The 20,712-nt window shown below is 50.0% G+C and overlaps 9 protein-coding genes across 9 annotated transcripts; 7 read left to right on the forward strand and 2 right to left on the reverse strand.

Annotated features, from left to right (window-relative positions):
* Positions 1–146: 146 nt before the first annotated feature.
* Positions 147–1,135, forward strand: CDV56_103203 (BTB/POZ domain-containing protein; the record flags this gene model as incomplete). The annotated part of the gene is made up of 3 exons (XM_026756822.1): positions 147–292; positions 366–492; positions 560–1,135. The coding sequence occupies 3 exons, from the start codon at positions 147–149 to the stop codon at positions 1,133–1,135; spliced, it is 849 nt and encodes a 282-aa protein (XP_026611183.1).
* A 773-nt stretch (positions 1,136–1,908) lies between these two features.
* Positions 1,909–2,244, forward strand: CDV56_103404 (uncharacterized protein; the record flags this gene model as incomplete). Its single annotated transcript, XM_026757023.1, has 1 exon — positions 1,909–2,244. The coding sequence occupies one exon, from the start codon at positions 1,909–1,911 to the stop codon at positions 2,242–2,244; it is 336 nt and encodes a 111-aa protein (XP_026611184.1).
* A 3,533-nt stretch (positions 2,245–5,777) lies between these two features.
* Positions 5,778–7,008, forward strand: CDV56_103809 (uncharacterized protein; the record flags this gene model as incomplete). The annotated part of the gene is made up of 2 exons (XM_026757428.1): positions 5,778–6,490; positions 6,564–7,008. 2 exons carry the CDS (start codon positions 5,778–5,780, stop codon positions 7,006–7,008), a joined length of 1,158 nt encoding a protein of 385 aa, XP_026611185.1.
* Positions 7,009–8,371: 1,363 nt separating this feature from the next.
* CDV56_104059 (uncharacterized protein) lies at positions 8,372–12,498 on the reverse strand (the record flags this gene model as incomplete). Its single annotated transcript, XM_026757678.1, has 8 exons — positions 8,372–8,381; positions 8,430–9,164; positions 9,271–9,334; positions 11,083–11,466; positions 11,514–11,745; positions 11,788–12,106; positions 12,153–12,255; positions 12,303–12,498. The coding sequence occupies 8 exons, from the start codon at positions 12,496–12,498 to the stop codon at positions 8,372–8,374; spliced, it is 2,043 nt and encodes a 680-aa protein (XP_026611186.1).
* Positions 12,499–12,781: 283 nt separating this feature from the next.
* Positions 12,782–15,958, forward strand: CDV56_104496 (uncharacterized protein; the record flags this gene model as incomplete). Its single annotated transcript, XM_026758115.1, has 5 exons — positions 12,782–13,058; positions 13,106–13,171; positions 13,221–13,277; positions 13,326–13,397; positions 14,388–15,958. 5 exons carry the CDS (start codon positions 12,782–12,784, stop codon positions 15,956–15,958), a joined length of 2,043 nt encoding a protein of 680 aa, XP_026611187.1.
* Positions 15,959–16,294: 336 nt separating this feature from the next.
* Positions 16,295–16,645, forward strand: CDV56_104800 (uncharacterized protein; the record flags this gene model as incomplete). The annotated part of the gene is made up of 1 exon (XM_026758419.1): positions 16,295–16,645. The coding sequence occupies one exon, from the start codon at positions 16,295–16,297 to the stop codon at positions 16,643–16,645; it is 351 nt and encodes a 116-aa protein (XP_026611188.1).
* A 302-nt stretch (positions 16,646–16,947) lies between these two features.
* Positions 16,948–18,070, forward strand: CDV56_104854 (PP2C family serine/threonine-protein phosphatase; the record flags this gene model as incomplete). The annotated part of the gene is made up of 5 exons (XM_026758473.1): positions 16,948–17,013; positions 17,061–17,170; positions 17,216–17,501; positions 17,546–17,648; positions 17,694–18,070. 5 exons carry the CDS (start codon positions 16,948–16,950, stop codon positions 18,068–18,070), a joined length of 942 nt encoding a protein of 313 aa, XP_026611189.1.
* A 490-nt stretch (positions 18,071–18,560) lies between these two features.
* CDV56_104987 (caleosin family protein) lies at positions 18,561–19,573 on the forward strand (the record flags this gene model as incomplete). The annotated part of the gene is made up of 5 exons (XM_026758606.1): positions 18,561–18,776; positions 18,822–19,046; positions 19,108–19,269; positions 19,333–19,425; positions 19,484–19,573. The coding sequence occupies 5 exons, from the start codon at positions 18,561–18,563 to the stop codon at positions 19,571–19,573; spliced, it is 786 nt and encodes a 261-aa protein (XP_026611190.1).
* Positions 19,574–19,592: 19 nt separating this feature from the next.
* On the reverse strand, positions 19,593–20,495 carry CDV56_105063 (FAD-dependent oxidoreductase; the record flags this gene model as incomplete). The annotated part of the gene is made up of 1 exon (XM_026758682.1): positions 19,593–20,495. The coding sequence occupies one exon, from the start codon at positions 20,493–20,495 to the stop codon at positions 19,593–19,595; it is 903 nt and encodes a 300-aa protein (XP_026611191.1).
* Between the last annotated feature and the right edge of the window lie 217 nt (positions 20,496–20,712).

The following is a 20,712-nucleotide window of genomic DNA, read 5'->3' on the forward strand; positions in this document are numbered from 1 at the left end:
AAAGTGAGACGCTAGCTAAGGAGTTGTGAATTCTTACAAAGTCCAACACAACGCACTAGGCAAGAGCCAGGCCCGACTCTCAGACTCCAATCACCTCGCTTCAGTTACCTCCTCTCTATGAGGCAGAATTTGCGAGCTTTCTCGAAATGGCTCGCAAGGAAACACCAGCAAAAAGACCAAGAGTCTCAGAGCCCAAGGAAACAGATACTGATGATGGAAAGTTGGTCGATTTGACGCGTTGCGATGCATCGGGTGATGAGGCTGCTGTTAAGGTGAAGGGGCTTGTCCACAGGTACTGGAAAGAAAAAAAAAAAGATACACTCTTCTCGTGCAAGCTGCAATAAATCGACTGAAGCTGGAACCAGCCAATTCCTCAACCCTGCATACAGCGATCTGTCCATCATCTGCGGCGACAAGGTCTTCCCAGCTCATCGAATAATCGTCTGTCCTCAGTCAACCTACTTTGAGGTTGCCTGTAAGGAAAAGTTCGAGGTACCGTTGTCCTTGTCTACAACCAAGGGATTATGTAAATCTAAACTGACAGGATTCGTACTTATAGGAAGAGAAAGGAGAAATCAGAATAAATGACCGGGACGCGAGCTTGGTGAAAAAGATGCTGCAGTTTGTCTACACCGGCGACTATACTTGCGATATCACTCCAGAGACAGAAGAACCGATGACACCGATGCATTTATTTCACACCGTCGACGCGAAAGAGAAGAAGACCGCCACAGCGATTGTTCGAGATTCACACTTCCACGCTCAGATGTACGCCCAAGGCGACTACTTTCAGATTGAGGGTCTAAAAGCTAAGGCAAAGGAATACTTTGAGAAGACCTTCCTCAACACTTTAGAAAAAGATTCCTTTGCCGCAACTGTCATCGAAGTGTATACCTCAACAGCAGAGAATGATCGGGGACTTAGAGACATTGTCGTAGGGTTGACGAGAAACAACCTGCCAGATCTGAGAACTAGGCAAAATCCGATCCTAAGTGCTCACCTTTTGGAACTGATTCCTCAATTCATGTTGGACATTTGCGTTTCCACTATGGATGAATGTGCTAGGTACCAGAAGCACAGTCCAGCCTGGGTCAAGCAACAATCTCGTTTTTGGGATAGTCGAGGAGAAAATTGATTAGTACGGCCATGATCTAAAACTCATCCAATCTCATTCAAATCCCTAGAAGCGCCAAATTAATGAGTATTGAAGAATAACATCCAAACATAGATAAATGAGACAGACCTTGTTGATTTTGCCATCATGGGTCAGTCATTCCACACAGGAAATGATTGTTGCCCTAGTCAGCAGGGCTAGGGGACGGTGAAGACTGAGATGTGATAAAACTTCAAGTATACCCCTTCCTGGTTAGAGTGTTTCTCGTAAAGACAGTCAAAATAATCCAAAATAGATGAAAGTCATCATTATTGCATTGTGTTGCGGTAGAAGACTCACATACTGGGTAAATCAAAAGGTTTTTGTACACTAAAGTTAGTGATAAGCATAATGTTAAACATAAATAGGCATGTAACCTTATTACACGTCTATTATAATGAAATAGAACATGCTCAGGTCTCATATATTTGCATGCATGTCTTATTAATAATGCTTAAGAAATCTGACCTTTCCCCTATTAGGTGCCATTTTAATGTACTACAATCTGACAGAGACTTATAGTAATGCTGACACACGGTGACCTATACAAGCAGAGAGCTTTCAGCAGATACACTGACAGTCAATAGAGGAGTGCTGAGATGAGCTATATAAAAGGGTAGAATCTCCCTGCTACATTCAAAGGAACATCAAAATCATAGCCTTCTACTAGAACTGTTTCTACCCATTATCTCGCCTTACCAGCAAGAGTCACAAGTCGCAATAACCATCAAGACTATCCTCCATCCTCTACCAAGATGCATCTTTCACCCTGGGTCTTTACCTCTTTCCTCACTGCTGCTACCGCGGCTACTCTCAAGGTCAACTACTATTCCGACGGAGGCTGCTCCGATTACATGACCTCGCTCTACCCAGGCTCTGGTTGGTCCTGCGTCGACTACGTCTGGTCCGGCTCAAACAGCATGAACATCGCCGACTGCACTTTTCCCAATGGAAAGTGCGTCTGCACCTTTTACACCCAGCCACACTGTAAGGGGGCCTCCCAGGATGTTGTCTACCCCAACGACAACTGTGCCTCGAACTGGGGCCGCGGATTCTATTCCATGAAGTGCGGTGTCGTGCACGACAGCTGAGCAAAGCGGACTTTTTATTGAACCTCTCGACCCTGAATGTCTTGATTCAGTCTACAAGGCATCCGTGGTCGCTTGTGGAAGGGAGTGGGAGGAAGGGAGTTGTCGTTCGCACAGGAAAATGAGTGTGATTCCAGTCGGCAGGCATAGGGGACGGCGAAGATTTGGACGTGATATAACTTTTAGTCATTTCCTGCTGTACTGAGCATACGAATAGCATGCTTCTGAAAGTTATTTGATCAATGATGATGTCGATACTCAAGTCATGTACTCAGTCAAAAGACGTAGCCTGTCTGAATTGACGCCATCTACTTCAGTCATATGTGTTCTTGCTACCCAAATAAAGAGACTGTGAAGCACCAAAAGCCCTGCTAATTACTTAATCTATACCTTGATGTAGTTTCATTATCCAAGTCTCAATACGTCCTGTTCTTATTGATATTATGGACATTAAGATTGGATACCATGCCCAGCCCCGAAACCAAACAGAAATCCTGGGCGTCAGCTGGCTCAGGAAGAAGAGCGATGTATTCGCGTTTTGAAAATAACCGACCAAATACGTCTCATCGTAACAACTCTCGAATCCAAGTCAACCAGAGATCTCGCTTCGACGCAAATCACAGCACAATCATGAAGCTCTCCCTCCTCCCGTCCCGGCAGCTACAACCACAACCATCCAGAAATGCACCCGCTACGGGGACGTCTCCGGAGTGGAAGCATGGCGGCCTAAGCAGCCAGTGCAGTAGCAATGTGAGTTACTTGTTGTGTCATGGGTTCGGACCACCAGCACTGACCTCTCTAGCGTCAAGCAAGGGATTCAATACTGGTTGATGTAAGATGTTTAAAAAGATATCATTGGATCTTTAGTCATATGAGATACTGGTGGAGTGTATATGTAGTGAGTATGTCTGCCCTAGGGTGCTGAGTGCTTAGTGCCGAAGCATCAATGATTGATTGCCTACCTTGAGAAAGTGAAATGAGTAAAATGAGTATAAAGCGCCAATGGACGAATAATTATGCTGCTTAGAAGATGTTTAGTAACATGTATATCAAACCTGGATATACGATACATAGTAGTTTTAATAACCCTCATCAAGTCTTATATTCATGATCATAACAGGAAGGCATATGTACTATCTCACTGCATTAGCTTCTACCTCTATTTATCAAAATATTTCTGTATTCTCTGTGCAAGAATGCTCACCAGGCTGGACAAAATAGAGCATAAACTCCGCAATTATGAGCATGATGTTGGCAGAACAATTGCCTCTCATGTCATTCATTCGATGCTCCAACGTGTATCCTGTGGGACACAACATCAACATCATCCTCCTCTAGGCCAGGATCCGCAGCTCCGGACTGGAGTCGAGATGCGAGACTGATGACATGCAGTTCGGTCAGATGATGGCCTCAGCGACCTATCAAGTATCTACCCATCCAACACATGTATTAGGTGGCTTTGACCATCAGTGAGACTCGCTGTCCCCTATTCATTCTCTCATCTATAGCCATGCCAAGCAACCCTGCTCTCTTTTTGAACGGCGACTCTCAAAGCGGGTGGCTGTAGACGGGATAGGCGGATCCGCCATGACAATCCCGTTCGCCCAAGTCCCAAGCTCCTCCAGGTCGTTATTGGACTCTGCGCGTCGCTGCTCCTCGTTATAAAATATCAAAGAAATTATAATGAAAAGACAAATAGTATTCAAAGAGGCCTGCTCGGATCCATAGATTGCATAGCTTAGCAGTGCTTGGTAAGAGAACTGCTCGAAGTTCCTAGTACCAGCGTGGAGGTCCCAACCTCCATTGTTAATGTCGGAGCGAGAAGGAGCCCGTGGAGTTTGAGCTGTTTTAATCGGTGGAGGGCGAGAGACCGAGAAGCAGCAGGCTCAGGAAGGTTGTATACTTACCCAGCGACATAGAAATCCTTTTGAACTAGATTAGTGAACAACCTGGGTGGAATAATAGAGATTACTCGACATGTTGGGTAGAAGAAATTAATAGTTCCTTTCAAAGCAGATGGAGAGAGGCATAGGGACGAAGATGCCTAAAATTCATCAGCTGTTAGCTAGAAGATTGACTACAGCCCCGACTCCTCAAAGTGACATGCCTTAGACTGTCGCCTGCAATGCCAGCTCTAATCTAATCTATTGAGAGCGTAGGTTTGTTCGAGTCATATCCATACAGGGGCGATTGAGTCAATGCCAATCTCTAGATGATCTCCTTCGCGTGCTGAATTTGGGAATGACAAGCATTAGAGGTATGGCACGCCGGCTGTTCAGGGAAACATATTAGCGTTCGGTCGAATCTATGCAGTCTGGTTCTAGGGCATCTTGATTCCAACGCATAACACAGCATCTTGATGTTGATAGATGTGACAACTACGCATCGAGCGATTCGATAGGTCCCGAGGGGGAAGATATGCATGGATACTTGGCATTGCCCTGATCACTAATCCAAGGTCGAATTTGTGATGCATCACAACTACATGTTTAGTCTACATAATACTACAGTAGCCTTCGGTTCCCAAGCATGGCTCCAGAAGTTAGAGGAAGACGATGATCTGCGATGAGACACTAGCTCGAAAGGGGCGCAAGACTTTCGTTCCAGACTGACTCATGCTATAAGGAACGAACAAACGCAACTAGGAGACGAAAAAAGAACAAGAACAAGGCAATAAAGCCATCGGACAAGGACCGCGTTCAATGGTCTAATTTCCATGTCTGAAGCAGGATAAGGTTTGGTGGACCATCTGGCAAGCTCCATTCAGGACCACGTGCTCGGAGTGTTTGCCACCTTTTTGAGCTATGGTGGAAAACAAGGGGGCCAGATGCTATTGTGTATCTTGAAATATCCATGGAAGTAACTTTAGAATAGCTTAGATAGTCTGACTTTCAGTCTGTCACCCTACTCAATCGGCTGTTTGGTGGGCAAGGGGACATCAACACAGGTAACAATGGCCTTGTTGACCAATCACATCAGCTCTGTTATAGTTGCCGCCATCAATATCTAGTGAATACGAAGAGCACCCACTTTGCTATACAGTTCCAGTAGGAGAAGCATCTACAAGAATCATCTCACACCCAGGTAGAGTATGTGTACAGTGTTACAAACTACTGCTTACCAGCTCTGCTGAAGTGAAATCGCAAAATTGAGAGACAGTCACTTGCACAAGCCTGAATCTCTTCTCAAAACTGATCCTCGCGATGCATGACTTCTCAGTCTAGATAGGGTCCACTTTGGGGCATATCATTTCCCGAGTGGGTTTTTTTCCCCGAAGACACTACTTGATTCGGCAAAGGCTGTGAAGATCACAACGGCAGAGAAACTATCCAGCCATTGCCCCTGAACCGGACAAGATCTTTCCTCAGAGTGACATCTTGCCGATTATTTGATTATGCAAGATGTCGTCTGCGCGATGGGCGACGATGGCATCGCGATTTCGTCCTTTTGCATCTAATACCCCACCTGCCGCTCCCCCAGGCCCTTGATTTTCACTTCTCCAATATCCACCTCCATGTCCTGCACCGCAGCTCTTGATGATGGCAGACGCATCAGGCGCTGACCGCGGCTGGGTCCTCTACGCGGTTTCGTGGCCGCTCTTTGGCATCTGCGCTATTGTCACCGCACTCAGATTCTGGGTACGTGCGCGCATCCTCCGGAGCTGTGGCTGGGATGATGCCTTCATTCTACTTGCGCTGATCTGTGCCACTGTTAATACTGCACTGGTAAGTCTGAGTATCAGGCATGGGACTGGGCGCCACATGGATGATTTATCACGGACTCAACAAATCGCCTCTGCCAAGTTCCAGCTGCTTTCCCAGGGTTTTCATGTCATGTCGACCAATTGGGGGAAGGTCTCTGTGGCACTGTTTCTGGTTCGCATTATCTCGGAGGTGAAGCAACATAAGCGAGCCATGTATGCTGGGATGATCATCCTGTCTGTCATTAATATAGTGGGGGTCTACAGCATCTACGGGCAGTGCACACCTACTGCGAAGACTTGGGATAGTAGCATCGAAGGCTCCTGCTGGCCACCGAACGCACAGCGGAATTATGCTTTTTTTCAAGGCTGTAAGCATGATCTGCACGGACTTTATCACTGGAGTTTTGCTGACCTGGAGCCGGCCGTAGCTTCCTCTGCATTCAGCGACTTGGTTCTGGCGGTGTACCCTCTGCTTACCATCAGGAATTTGCAAATGGCAACCAAAGTTAAGTTTGGGCTCGGATTCGTGCTCTCGCTGGGTTTCATGTGAGTCCTTATCCCCAGACTCCATTCCCTCATGCCGTTCCAGGATGCTTGCTCTAACCCGATACCTTGGTAGCGCAATGGTGGCAGCTATCATCAAGACTGTCCACTTGGCGGCGCTGTCGTCTAGAGGTGATTCCACATGGGACATGCTCAGTCTGACCATCTGGGTTGCAGTTGAACAATACCTCATTATTCTAGCGGCTTGCATTCCCGCACTCACGCCTCTTTTCAACATCATTGTGCGCCGACGAGCCAGCAAGCGGAGCAAATCAACCCCCAACGAGCTGGGAACGAGTCACAACCGCAAATTGAGTCGCCATCAACCCTATCAGCCTTTTGCCAGCGTAGGGCGCGACTACGTCGAGTATCCCTTGACCTGGGCCCGTTCAGCGAGGGATCCCCAGCACAGTACCACTGACAGTGAGGCGCCCATTACTTCCGAGCCTGGGACGCCGAATGGAATCCTCAAAACCACCGAGTTTCATATCCAGGGGTTTTGTGATGACCGAATGCGATGATTATCTTGCATGTATTTCATTAATCCAGAATAATCAAAACTACGTCCGGGCATAGCTCTCTAATGCATTCAGTAATGACTTAATGGTTTCCTCCAACCTAATTATCTATACTCGGCATCAGTTGATCCAGCTTGCTAACATATAAGTAGCATGCTAGCTTACCCTCAGGTTTCCCGCCATAGGTACAGACGTAGGTCGGTTAAGAATAATACCAGGCAATGGTGTGTCGATAAGCACCTTCTCTAAGAAGGAGCTGCAAAACTCCGATGATTTCCGATTTTCAATCAAGTGCGTGAAAAAGAAGTTGACCTTGTTGAACATTGCCTTCATCGAAGAACATTCCCAGTACATTCCTTGCTTTTGACTGGGCTGCTTCTAGGGCATAATCTGGAACCAGAGGCGGACCCCGGTGAAGGAGCTCCATAGTGAATTGTGGATCGTCCCGCCTGATGGCGTCAATCATTAACGTATCCCAGTCATGTATGTCGAAGCATCTAGGATGGGTGTCTGGGGGAAGCGAGTCTAGCTCATCTCGGAACTTGTCGATGTTCTTGTCAGCGTAGAAGGAACGCAGTTTCTCAAGAACCTGGACCTTGGGAGTCACGGGACCCTTCAGATGAACAGTTGTAGATTAAGAGTAAATATCCTCTTGTAGGGAAAAGCCATTGTGAAGAAACTTGGTGATGAACAGTAGAGTGATGCCGAAATAACCATCTGGTCCATCCACGGCGCAAAGCCGGGAGATCCCAAGGTAATCAGACTGTGGTTCACTGAAGCTTGTTTAACCTATTTTGAACTTTGGGGTCTAGTTATGGGAGATTTCTTATTAAGTCGAGACTCGAGATAGATTTTGTTGGAATAAGATACCACTATGACTGTGGATATGAAACCCTAGACTGACGAGTACATCGTCCGGACACCTTTTTAGTCTAGTGGTTCTCATTCAATAGATTTTCTCTATTAACGTTGTCTTATGTTTGGAAAGTCTAGCAGCTATGCTGGAATTATATCACGAGCGAGAATCTTCATACAGGTTAACATAGCTGTTGTTACCAATGTTCCGAGAGGCAGAGACTTATTTCGTGCTAACGCGCTCGTCATGGATGTTGAAATGGCATGAGCTTGATATGCAAATTCCAATGGCTCTACTTTTGTTCAAAAGGATAATCATCAATGAATTGGATCAAAGAACACCCATTGATTTTCTAAATGAGAATTTAAACAATTGTACAGTAGCGAAAGAAAGGTAGCGAAGGCAGTCAACCACAATTGTATAGCACAAGTATGTCAAGAGAATTGAACAGTCAGAAGAAGACCGGGTTTGCGTGTTGTCACTCTATGTCACATACTCTATAGCGTGAATTTACCAGAATCTGTGCAAATCATTAGCCCGAATCCACTGCATCAAAGATCAAGCATACCTCATGACATAGGGGCAGATAGACTCTCCACCATAAGAGGTCCAGATCGCCTGTTCTCTGACAGGAGTGCCGGTGTGCGCGGCATTGATCATCCATCCGTCGCGGATGAAGATACCGACGTGGGAAACCTTGTTCTTGCAGTCACCGCCCGTAGCCCAGAAGAGCAGATCGCCCTCCTTGGCCTCGGAGCGAGGAAGCCGCTTGCCCATGTTCGAGTCGTACTGGGTCTGCGCAGTGCGAGGAATGGTCTTCTTCAGCGCCTGGCAGACGGCGTACTGGGTCAAGCCGGAGCAGTCGAAGCCACCGCCCGAGGGACCGTGGCAGCCACCGCCGCCCCAGACGTAGGGGAGCCCCTTCTCCTTCTCGGCGGCGTCGACGATGGCCTTGCCGGATCCGCTGCCGGATCCGCTGCCGGATCCGCTGCCGCCGCCGCTGCCACCGCCGCTGCTGCTGCACTTGCTGGTCACGTAGCCAGTGGTGCCGGTCTTGACGTAGTAGTCGGCGACGTAGCAGCCGTCGGCGGTCTTGTCCCAGAGGCTGTCGCCCTTGATGTCGGTGCCTTCGGCTTGGCAGACGATCTTGATGTCCTCGCCCTTCTTGTAGGACTTGACGACCGAGTGGGAGGTGCCGGGACCGGAGCGGCAGTTGACGCCGTCGCCGGTGATGGGGTAGGCGCTGACGGCAGGAATGATGGCTGCAAGGGATGCAGCGACGATGGTGAGGTACTTCATTTTGCTGAAGAAGAAAAAGTATGCGAACTTAGAGTCTTGCTTTGAGGTTTGCTTGAGAGGAGTGATGATGTTGTTGCTGATGAAGGACTCAGACTATGGGCATGTCGTACCTTTTATAGACAATCTCGAGTTCTTCTTGCTGCTGCTTCCACAATCGCCGAGACGCTTCAGGGTCTGTTGATCCGAAAGCGAGCACATCTCGTATTCCAACTGAGTTCAAACATGTGCTCTCGTGTTCCCTAGATTCAGGGTCCAGGCGATGGGGCCGACAGTCGTATCCCAGCCAAGTTTAGAAGCGTTACATTGACTAAGATACTAGCAGGCAAAAGCATCGCATCGCTGGATCTTCGTATAAGCTGCAGCCAGCCCGTCTCGTAATGTTCGTGTTCCTGGGCATCGCACGGGGTAGGAAGCCACTAGGGATTAAGCAGCAGGGGCATGCTCCAAAATCAGACCTAAAAATAACATCCAAGCGAACACAAGCCTTGAAGCTTAACTCATGAGGGCCATTCTTCTCGTTCTTCTCGTGTTGCAGATTGGTGGGGATGTTAGTCTGCAGATCCCGCAGCGAATGATGGCTGGATACGAGATCAGACCATCAAAATGTCCTCATCAAAGTGGAATGGGAAATGAGATGTTACAGCAAAGGATGACTGGTGTGATAGATTAATGTGTCAATCATTCTCGACTAATATGGATAGTTGTATCCGTATTTGTGTCTGAACCCTGTTGTTGTGCGGAGTTCGCCGTCTTGCATTGATTTCCTATTCGAGAGTCATTCAGCGAGACTATTCGATGCCTTCAGAGGAACTCGTCAAGCAACATGCGAAGCATTTCCGACTTCTTGACTGCGAGCAGGCCCCTTACCAGTCTGATCCGAAGCTCATGGTCTCATCGAACTGGTTCTCGACTCGTACCTGGATGCAATGCAACCTCAAATAGAAAACCTCTGCTCGTATTTTGATTAAATGGCTCACTGGATAGCCTGCGTGATGTCCATTTCATAGAAATTTCATCCCTTCACGAATCAACCGCTCCTTGATCGGTAGTATTGGTTGAGTAAATCTCCGCGAGACGTTGAGGAAATAGACTGCCAGAGAAGATATCTCTTGCTTCAGGTTCTCATTTGTTTATTTTAATTATACTGGTATATTTGACTGACGATGTTGTTAGCAAGGTCCATCGCAAGAAGTACAAGCAGGAAGCTGATGTTATACTCTTTCTGCTGGAAAGATGCAGTAAGTGACACTTGCTTCAAGGCTGACGGGTCATAGCATCATCCCTCGCGATAAGTGCTAAAAAGCTTGGTAACCTCACTGATGGAGAAGATGGTGGACGAGGAAATGTCGTAAGAAGTCTTGCATGCCTGTGACTTCCAAGTTGAGTCTAGGACTTCCTAGTCAAGTTCTCAGGGCTAAGAGCCGAGCCCTATTGTAAATGGAAATCTGATCTCTAGAAAGCATTATCTAACAGGCACGATATCATGGCAATGGTTTCTTCCAAAAACCTCATCTTGACACTCCTCCGACTCAGTCCGCTGTCCAAGTCCCCATCACGACCATGCTCTGCCAGATTGCATCAATTCATATGTGCTAGTCAATAGTTGAATTGCTCGCTGTGCCGGTTTCATACTGAGAGAGAAATGGTCAATCAAGGCTACTGAGGTACGCCTCGCGTGATGCCTGACCATGTGAGAGAATGAAGGCGATAATATAGGCGGTAGAGGCTGAATCATCCAAAGGCGCGTCCTGTCCCTGCCTGGAATTGTGTTATCAAGGCTGAGGGGCCGGTTGGACTCTATCGTTCTGAAAATCAAAGATGGAAGGGAAAAATAATTGACGGAGTCAGGACAATGCCCAACAACGAAAAGCTCGAGGTCTATGATTGGCCGTGGAGAACGTACATCCACCATGTCATTCAACCGTGCAACATCCCCAGCTTCCACAGATACGTGTCCATCCGATGCGCTCTTGGACTCCCGAAGATTGTCGACTCCAGCACACTCTTGATCTGTTTCTGATCCTCATCGTCTGATACTTCACAAAAGCCCTCGACGCCATTCTTGAGTAGGAGGACCGTGCCAGCATTTTCCAGCAGCATAGGGGGCAACGTCCAGTTGATAGGCTTTGGTGGCATAGGCAAGATGTACAGCTGCAGCAGAGACTCGGCATAGTCCTTATCCAAGCGAGGCACAGGGTCTCCTTCATTAATGATTGCATGGAAGACCGACTGGGGGTGGGAAGCGATGAGAGCAGGTGTTGCCACTGGTGGGGATCCAAAAGTGATACAGTGTGTAAGAGCAAACTCTGTACGTGTCAGCTTCATAACACATTGCAAGTAAAGTCCGACGAACTTGACCAAAGTTGGCTCAATGCCGATGGATTCTTGGATCCCATGTGCGCGTACAGCAAGGAAGCCACAGCTCCGCCAGCGGAATGGCCTGTGAATAGTAGCTGCACGTCCTCGTCGTCGTTCACTCCAGCTGCCGAGAGAACGGAAGATATGGCATCTGACACTTTCTCTACCATAGCTTTGGCACATTCTAAAAAACCACCGTGGATTTTATACTCGATCTCATCGACGTTCTACCTGATCAGCATGTATTCCACTCTCGATAGGGCACTTACAATGAAGCCGTTCCCGTCCGTCTCCTTCCCAATATCGTCAAAGTTGATCGTCCAGTCTCGTCTTATGGACGTCGATCCTCGTATCGCAACCACTAGAAGTCTTGAGGGCTTTGTCACACCCGAAGAGAATAAGTGCACCCGCGTTGCCTTCACAGTTCCATCTCTGAACGAAGCGTCAATTTCTGCACTGTGTTCCGTTGGCTGGTAGTCAGAGAACTGCTCTGGACGCGAAATCCTGCCCATCACAGCCTTGTCGGAAGAATAAACCTCCTTTGAAGCCCAAGCTGCTATCTTGATCAGACTGGCTCGGCCATCGGTTCTGCGAGCACATCAGCCGGTTTCAGCAGAAGACGGGAGAAACTCACATAGGAACTGGCTTTACAGAAGCAGGCAGCGAGCCATTGACGTAATGGCCGATTTTCTCGATCTGCCGGCTCATGGAGATAACATCTACATCTACCTCTCCACCTGTACGCGAATCAGCAGATCGAAACGTTACAGAGAACTGAGATTACCGCTCAAGTCGATCTGCTCGAGATATTTATCCAATCGGACGGATAGTTCCCGTAGATTGCGCGACGCAGCGGAATGGTTCGACTGGGAGACCTCTGCTACCGAAGCGGAGGACTCTGCAGACACCTCGGCAGCTGTGCGGGAGGATTTCTTTCGAGTGAAAGAACTGACGACTTTTCTTGCTAATGACTGCTTCATTTTGAGGGAGTTTCATCAGGTCAGTTCATGGTGGTAGTGAAGGCCGAAGGGAAACTACACAGGCGGGGTGGACGCGGCTGAGGGTGGTAGAAGAGGCTGAAATAGCCCATCGAGCAGTCCAATGGAAGCCAGTCGCTTGAAGGAGCCTAGGTAATGCTGAAAAGCCTTGTAGGGTGCTCACGGGATGCCAGCTGAATGTGGCGTGCGGCTGAGGAGTCAGCACTGGTGATAAAGCCGCGGTTGTCTCCAGACACGTACGAAAGCCCAGCATCCGAGTTTCAGTATGTCATCGGCAAATGTATTTGAGAATCTTCAATCTCCTGTCTCCTACGACGCGGAGATCGATAAAGGATGGAGGCTGATCTCGGAAAAAGGCGACAACCCTGTTGCAAGGATATTGCAAGTTCTGCAGGACATCTATTGGAAAGCCGTGACGGATGAGATTGCCAATGCGCTTCTAGCGTTTGACGATTACAAGACGTTTTGTCCCGAGGGTTTGTCAAGGATCCGTCAGGATGCGTTTGAAAGCGACTATCTCCAAGAGCTGGTGGACTTATGGGGTATACCTATTCCTTGGCCGATGACAATAAATTGCTAATATGGACAGACCCACTGGGACTATCCGATGACAAGAAGAAGGAACTGTGTGAGAAAGTCGTGCGCAATGTCCAAGGTGAATACCTGAATAGTTGACGCCGGACGAATACTCACGCACTCATTAGGAAGACAGGATGCACCGCATGATGAGCTGGTAGCTCGCTCCTTACTTCAAGCATGCGGTTTGTCTACCCATCCATTGCTGTGAGACTAACTGACAATTGTTGCAGGATTGACGGACTATGATTTTGTGCAGGAGTATAGGAAGCCGACCTTTCCGTCACTCGGTCCTGCAGCTCAAGGTAGGTGAGCAAGCTATGTTAGAATGTTGGAGAGCACTTGTTGACATGTCCAGTTGACCAAAGATACCCGGGGGTATATCAAGCCGTACAATGCTCGGAATGTCGATTCTGTATACGTACATTTCACTTCTACGAATGCAAGAAGGATTGTACGGACCAGTAAGTAATGTTTATCCCATCATGGGGGTACAGGAAACTGAATTGCAGCCGTAGTGGAATTGTTCGAAACCATGTCAAGACCGTCCCAGAAAAAGAGAACATGCCTCGCAATGATCTGACACACCTGTTCCTCAATACATTGATGTATCCGACCCGGTTTCGATTATGTTGCAGCTGTATGGAGACATCTCTGCATCCAAGAGACCACTTGAAAGTTGCATGGAAATTCAATAAAGCAGGAGACACAGGTCATAGGGCTCCATATGCTACCTCAAGCTCATGAGCTGACTTCTCTCAGGGAACCGTCAATTCAGCCGTGAGCTGGATGCTTTGGAAGATCATATCAAAGGCCAGAGTCTACTATCATTCGGGAATGTGTTTCTGGAGCATCTCTCCTACGGTGGCTTACGAAACAGCCTTAGATCCCTGCACTCCCGACAACTCTTTCCAGCAGGGAATGCGCATTGTGGGGTGATGTTTGGTCCGCTCTTGATTGAAAACGGGATGACGATGCAAGTAACACTACCCAGGGTCCTGCCGTTGATGACTCTAACGGTGGTAGACATCCTGGTGGCGCTCTCATTTCAGTCCGACCGTTGCCGTCTCTAGGGCGTCACTCGCCCCGCGAGGTCAGAGAGTTTCTTCATCCTGAGGATTTCAGGACTATCCACGGATGCGATGTTCTTTGTGCACAGCTGTACTCTGTATCTCCTGAGCGCAGCGTGTATGAAGCGACAAAAAAGGTCCGGGATCGACGATTTCTCTGTGCCAGGAAGCAGCTTTCAGGCGGTCTTTTTACCGGGTTCAATGAAAATTTTCGGTGAAAAACAGGAGAAGAAAGAATCATCGCGCTATTCCTCGCTTTTGCAGAGGCGTGGAGGACAAATCGATCGCCAACCCAACCGGAAGCGTACAATAGAGAACTTCTACTGGGTTACGCATCGGCAATTACCCAAGTCATGCAGTTCTTCTTCCACGAGGAGATCAAAATGCATCTCTTCCTGTTTGCGCAGAAGCTGGGTAAGACGCAGAAACTGGCCTACAGCCGGATGAGCAATAATTGCCAGGTCTTTTGTAATGGCCTCGTGACCTACAAGGAAGTCTTTCTCTATCCCACCTTTGATGTCATGTACCCCTTTCTACCCGTCTCTCTATCTCTGGAAATCGAGAAGGAGCCGGATGACCATTGCGTTAGCTACCTGCAGAGCTTTGTCAAGCCTCTGCAGTACCCGATCCCGGGATTCAGAAGCAGACGGGCAATGCTCGGCTCGGCGATTACTTTGTACTCGGGCTGCGCGCAGAATGACGCAGACCTCATTGATCATGTGTGGAGCGTTCGGTTTGGCGAGGATCCCGATGAAAGCTTCTCACTGGGTTTCCATCTCGGTGGGCCGAAGATTGGAGATCCGTACCTCCTCAAAGACGAGGAAATGAGCTGCTCGGACCGATTCGCAGCAGGAATGCTCCCGGGCTCGGGACAGTCGAAAGGCTGCACGCTGGCAGACAATCTGCTGGACTGTCCGGTGGACAACCTGTCTGTCCTGCAGACACATTTGCTGCGCCGACAGAAATACTATTATAATAGTGAAGGCGAGTTTCTTTCTGATCTAGGCGCGAAAGCCTGGGTGACCAATCGACTTGAAATCCTCGATCGACTCCGAGTCCTCAACGACTTTCTGGCCGAGATAGCCCTGCAGTTCCAGAACAGCTGCAAGGAGTTCCTCTCCCCGGGCTGTAACGTCAAGGCAGTGCGGAAGGTCTGGAAGCCGGCAGACACGCTCTTCTCACGAGCATGGCATGGGGATAGACGGGTAGGAAGCCGCCTGCGTCCTGCCCCGGACATTGATTTCGGCCGCGGCGAGATGGACAACTGGAAGGCAGTCGGGTTCTTTACGCTGGGAGTGCCGCTGTTCGAGACGCATCGGCAGATGATTGACGGGCCGGAGTTGTTCGCGACCCGACTGAAGACGCTTGGATCACTGCTCAGTGCTCGGATATCCGGGAAGGATGAACTCTGGACGCCGTGGAAGTGGTGTACCTGTGCCGATTGCAAGGTGTATCGATTGCGCTATATCTGCTCTCGGGTGGACTGGAATTTCATTGCTGCAGTGGACAGCGACGGTACGAAGCCCGTCATTCGTCCTGGTCACCCGGACTATGTCTCGCCTTCCGAAGTACTTGATGCGCTGAAGGACGGGGAGTTTTGGAAGAACGTGGTTGACCAACATCGACATCTGCTGGAGGCGGAGGGGAAACGCCATGAAGAGATGGGATCCACGTGGGAGACTACTCTGTTGCTTTGTTCGAGATATATTCTGGGAGAGGGGACCCTGCAGGATATTCGTGATCGTTTAGAATACTACAAGCTGGTCTTTGAGGGGAAGGTGTCTGTCGATAGCTAAGTAAAGGCAGGCATTGCACCCAAGCATTTCATGATGTTAATCACAACGTGTGCAAGCATTATAGATCCAGCCCTATGGAAATCTAGTTCAAATGGGTTGCATATCCTGCTTTCAAAGGATGACAACCCAGTGACGGCGAATGAAGTCATCCACCCAACCCAACCCAGAGTATATAACCACTACCACACATCTAATCCAATCAACCAAGAAAACCTGCGGACACAACCATCATCCAAAATGCCTCCAATTCGAATCCCTATCGCTCGGTCGCTGAGACCTCACACCCATAAGTGACCCCCACCCATCACCAACCAGCACTGACAGTCAAAAGCCCTCATGCACCACCGACTCCTCGCCACGAAACCATCCCCCGGCAACTCGTCCAACGCCGCAGATCCCGTCTCCAGTAACCCCGAGTCTCAAGCAATCAACAAGTCCCGCGGGAAGGAAGCGCGGCACTCGGACGCGGCAGATACACGGTCGGTGCAATCGCCCGTCTCGGCGCAAGGGGGACGACCCTCGGAGGCGCACGAGGGCGAGGAGCAGACGAGTGCGGATGCGATGATCAAGAATATCCGAGCGAATCGACGGAGAAGAAGAGGGAAAATGTGGAAAAGGCGGGGAGGAGGAAGATGGGGCCGGAGGATGATTAGCGGTGGATGTACGGTTTACGTGGATAATGGATAGTTTAGGGTGTAAATTAACAGACCATGGATTTGGTAATGGAAAAGAGCAATGAATCTTGGCAGTAGATGGATATCCGTAGGACGGAACTGTCGATCCATGGAGTGAAGCTGGGATTACATCACCGTTGCGTTCTGGATCTTATCTTAGTGAGGCCCACAATTCAAGGTATGTTTAGAGGCAAATCATGATACCTGCTTATTGTAGATCTTATGCTGGTGATGCCATTGCTTCTAACTACTTCTATGTTTCCTGTCTTGTAAACAAACTAACTCCAACTCTACCTCTCGCGAGCAGACAGCAAAATGGGTCCTCCGTCAAAGTCCGATTCGGAAGATAAGCTCACCCTCCTGGATGCAGGAGGAAATAGTGTAAGCCTATAGTCCACCGGTCCCATCAGGAAGCTAAAGAGGAAAAGGCCCTGGGATCTCGACTCTCGCAACAAGACCAGTACACCATCCTCCTCCCAAAGCAGACCCCCTCCAACACAAAAGAGACTCTCCTCTTCCTCGGAGTCTACGACGGACAGTGAGTCTTGTACGCAATCCCCAAGACCAATGTTAACCCTGCCAGCGTGACATCCCACGTCGCCCTCCACGCCAAACAACACCTCCACCGTCTCATCCTCGAATCCCCCGACATCCGAACAGGGAACTATGAGAAAGCCATCGAAGACGCCGTGCAGCAGGAGGAAAAACTCCTCCTAGAACAGTTCCAAGCAGGGAACGAGGTGTTTGGCAAATCCGGCTCAACCTTCTCCCTCTGCCTGGTGAATCTCACCGATGGGGTCCTCGTGGTGGGCAACCTCGGCGACTCGCACGTGTTGCTCGCCGAGCAGCATTCTACTGGCTGGGAGGTGGTGAGTTACTTTCCCGTTCCTCCAGGATGATGCTAATCTGCCAGAAACGCATCACAAAAGCGCACAAACCCGGCTCCGACACGGAAAAGGAACGGATCAAAGAGGCCGGGGGGGTCGTGAATCGGGAGCTCGGGTCCCCGCGACTAGGTACTTCTTCTCTCTCAGTCCATCCGTGCAGTTGCTGATGAACAGGCGCTCTGAATATGTCCCGCGCGCTCGGGGACCTCCAGTATAAAGCGCCCTTGATCAACTCGGACGAGCCATTCTCGCTGGAGCAGGAGATCGCCGGGTTCAACCCTGACAAGCAACAGGGGGATCTACTGTCTAGCCGACCGTCCATCTCGCGGATTAAGCTCAAGGAGAGCGGGAAGTATATCGTCATTCTCACGACGGATGGGGTGACGGATGAGATGGAGGATCGAATGATTCTGGATCATGTCGTGGCGCATTGGAATTATGGGACGCGGGCGGAGGGCGTTGCGGGGAAGATCGCGACGGAGGCGGCGGCGAGGCCGATGAGTGATAATGCGACTTGTGTATGTGCTTTTATTGATGGGAGGATGCAGTGATGGTCATGATTCGGCTGTAATAGCATACATAGCATACGTAGCATACATAGCACGACTGTTTTGCAGCGGCTCGATACTCAAGCTTATTATTATACTATCTGGCCCTGGCTTGATTGACCGATCGAAGAGCAATAAGTAACCCCAGTTGACCAAATCTTGTTCTCAATTCAGGTTGAGGAGTCTCTTGGATTACCTTTGTCTTGATGCTGATTCTTTGGCACATCTATAAATAGACTCATGTACTTTGCTCAGATCTATCATGATATGAGACAACCATACTCCGTATGCTCTTGTACTATAAAATGACATCACACTGGCCACCAAATGAACGTCATTTCTCTGAATAAACAAGACCATCCATTGATATGTCAGAGAATACAACAGTCTTTGCATGTGATTCTGAATCCTCTACGGATATTCTAATACATAACCTGCCCTCACCATCACACATCCCCAATTCAACCTCATTGCCCTGTCAACCACCATCAAAATGCCCAGTATCCCAGACCTCACCCCCCAATCCAACCTCAACAACCAATCCTTCCCCATCACAGCCCCAAAATGCCCCGTCACATCTAACCGCCTCCCCGCAACCTCCACCGCCACCGCATCCATCCCCAACCCAGGCCTCCCCCGCGGCAACGCCGCCATCTCAACCGACAAACCCACCGGCGACGCAGCCTACATCACCAAATACGGCGACTACGTATATCCTCCCCTAATCCCCCAGGGAACTAAACTGACAAATCAGACCCCATTACAACAGCACGTCCTCTTCTGGGACCGCGACCGCGACGGCCAGATCTTCCCGCTGGACACGTACACCGGCTTCCGCGAGCTCGGCTTCAACATCCTCTTCTCGCTGCTGGCGATGCTGATCATCAATCTGAATTTCTCGTATCCGACGCGCTTGGCGCACTCGGTTGTCCCGGATCTCTGGTGCAGGGTTTATGTGGATAGTATTTACAAGGCCAAGGTGGGTTTTGCTCTTATTTGTGTTTTTGTGGGGAGGCGGGTGCGGGTGCTGATGGGAGCAGCATGGTTCTGATAGCGGGACGTATGATGCCGAGGGACGCTTCGTCCCGCAGCATTTTGAGGATCTGTTTGCCAAGTATGATGGAGACGAAGACGGGGCATTGACGCTGGGGGAGCTGTTTGAGATGATGCGTGGGAATCGGTGTGCGGGGGATCCGTTTGGGGTAGGTCTTTTCTCTCTGAGGTCTTTGGGTGAGTGTGGTGTGAGGGCGAGGCTGACTGGGTAGTGGGGGGCTGCGTTTTTTGAGTGGGGGACGACGTGGCTGTTGATTCAGAGGGATGGGAGGGTGCACAAGGAGGATCTGAGGGGGATTTATGATGTATGTTGATTTATGAGAACGGATGGTATGGTGCTATGCTGATGCTGACTGCGACTAGGGATCGATATTTTGGAAGATCCGCGAGGAGAGGAAAAAGGGAGCGTGGAGGCAGGGGTATGGCTTCGTTGGGCCTACCAAAATGTACTAATATCACATTATATGTACAATTATACACGCTGTGCCTCCTGCTGCTTACTCCTAGCGAATTCATCCATCGGGGTGAGATTGGCCTTAGCCGGGCCCTCGATGCACACTCCATCGCAGCTGAAGCGGCTGCCATGCACCGGGCAGTCCCAGCTCTTTTCGACATTGTTCCACGCCAGCACGGCCTTCATATGCGGGCAGACGGCGCTGAACTTATGCGCCTGACCCCCCTCGTCCTTGTATACGGCCACCGGCTGGCCCGTCTTCTCATGGATAACACCACCGGTACCAACAGCCAGGTCTTCAATGTCCTTGACATCCGACTGCAGCCACCGTTCGTACTGCATGTTGATCTGGACGTCGTGCAGGAGCATGCTAGGCAACGACTTGGCCACGCTGGCCATCCGCTTGGGACTGTATAGCTCTGCCCACGGGTTCCGGACGCCCTCGATCTCATCCGCGATCAGTCGTCCCGCCAGCACGCCGTGCGTGAGCCCGTTGCCGCTGTCTCCGGTCACCACGTACGTATGCTGCTGCCCCTGGTTCTTCCCAATGAACGCCATGTAGTCCACCGGCTCGAACACCTGCCCGCTCCAGCGGTAGTCGACGGCGCCGGCCTGCGGGAACCGCGCCCGCGTCCACTGCTCCAGCTCCTCAAACCTTCCCTCCGGCTTCTCCTGGCCGACTTTGTGGTCGCACCCGCCAACAACCATGTAGTCGTCCTGCTCGTCGCACGCCGTCAACCGAACGTACTTGTACTCCTCCGCCTCGTCATACAGGAGACAGTCCTCCACCGACCCCTTGGGAATGCGGATCGCAATGCAGTACGTCCGCATGTACTCCATCTCCGCAATCACCGCCAGCTTCTGCAGCGGCACGCACGTCGCCTCAACCACATCCCGCGCGGTCACAGTGTATCCATCCATCCACCGTCCGCACCCGCACCACGTCCTTCTCCTCCACGCTCAGCATCCGGCTGTGCGTAAAGCACTGGAAATTAGGCTGCTCTCGCAACCACCCCAGTACCCCCACCAGGTACCGCGTCGGATGAAACGTCGCCTGGCCGCGGAAAATCGCCGCGTCGCGCTGGTCCGGTTCCCCCTCCCACCCCTGCACCGCGAACCCCTCGCGAAACTCCACATC

Source organism: Aspergillus thermomutatus (assembly GCF_002237265.1).
Source record: "Aspergillus thermomutatus strain HMR AF 39 chromosome Unknown NODE_245, whole genome shotgun sequence".
NCBI classification, from domain to species: Eukaryota; Fungi; Ascomycota; class Eurotiomycetes; order Eurotiales; family Aspergillaceae; genus Aspergillus; species Aspergillus thermomutatus.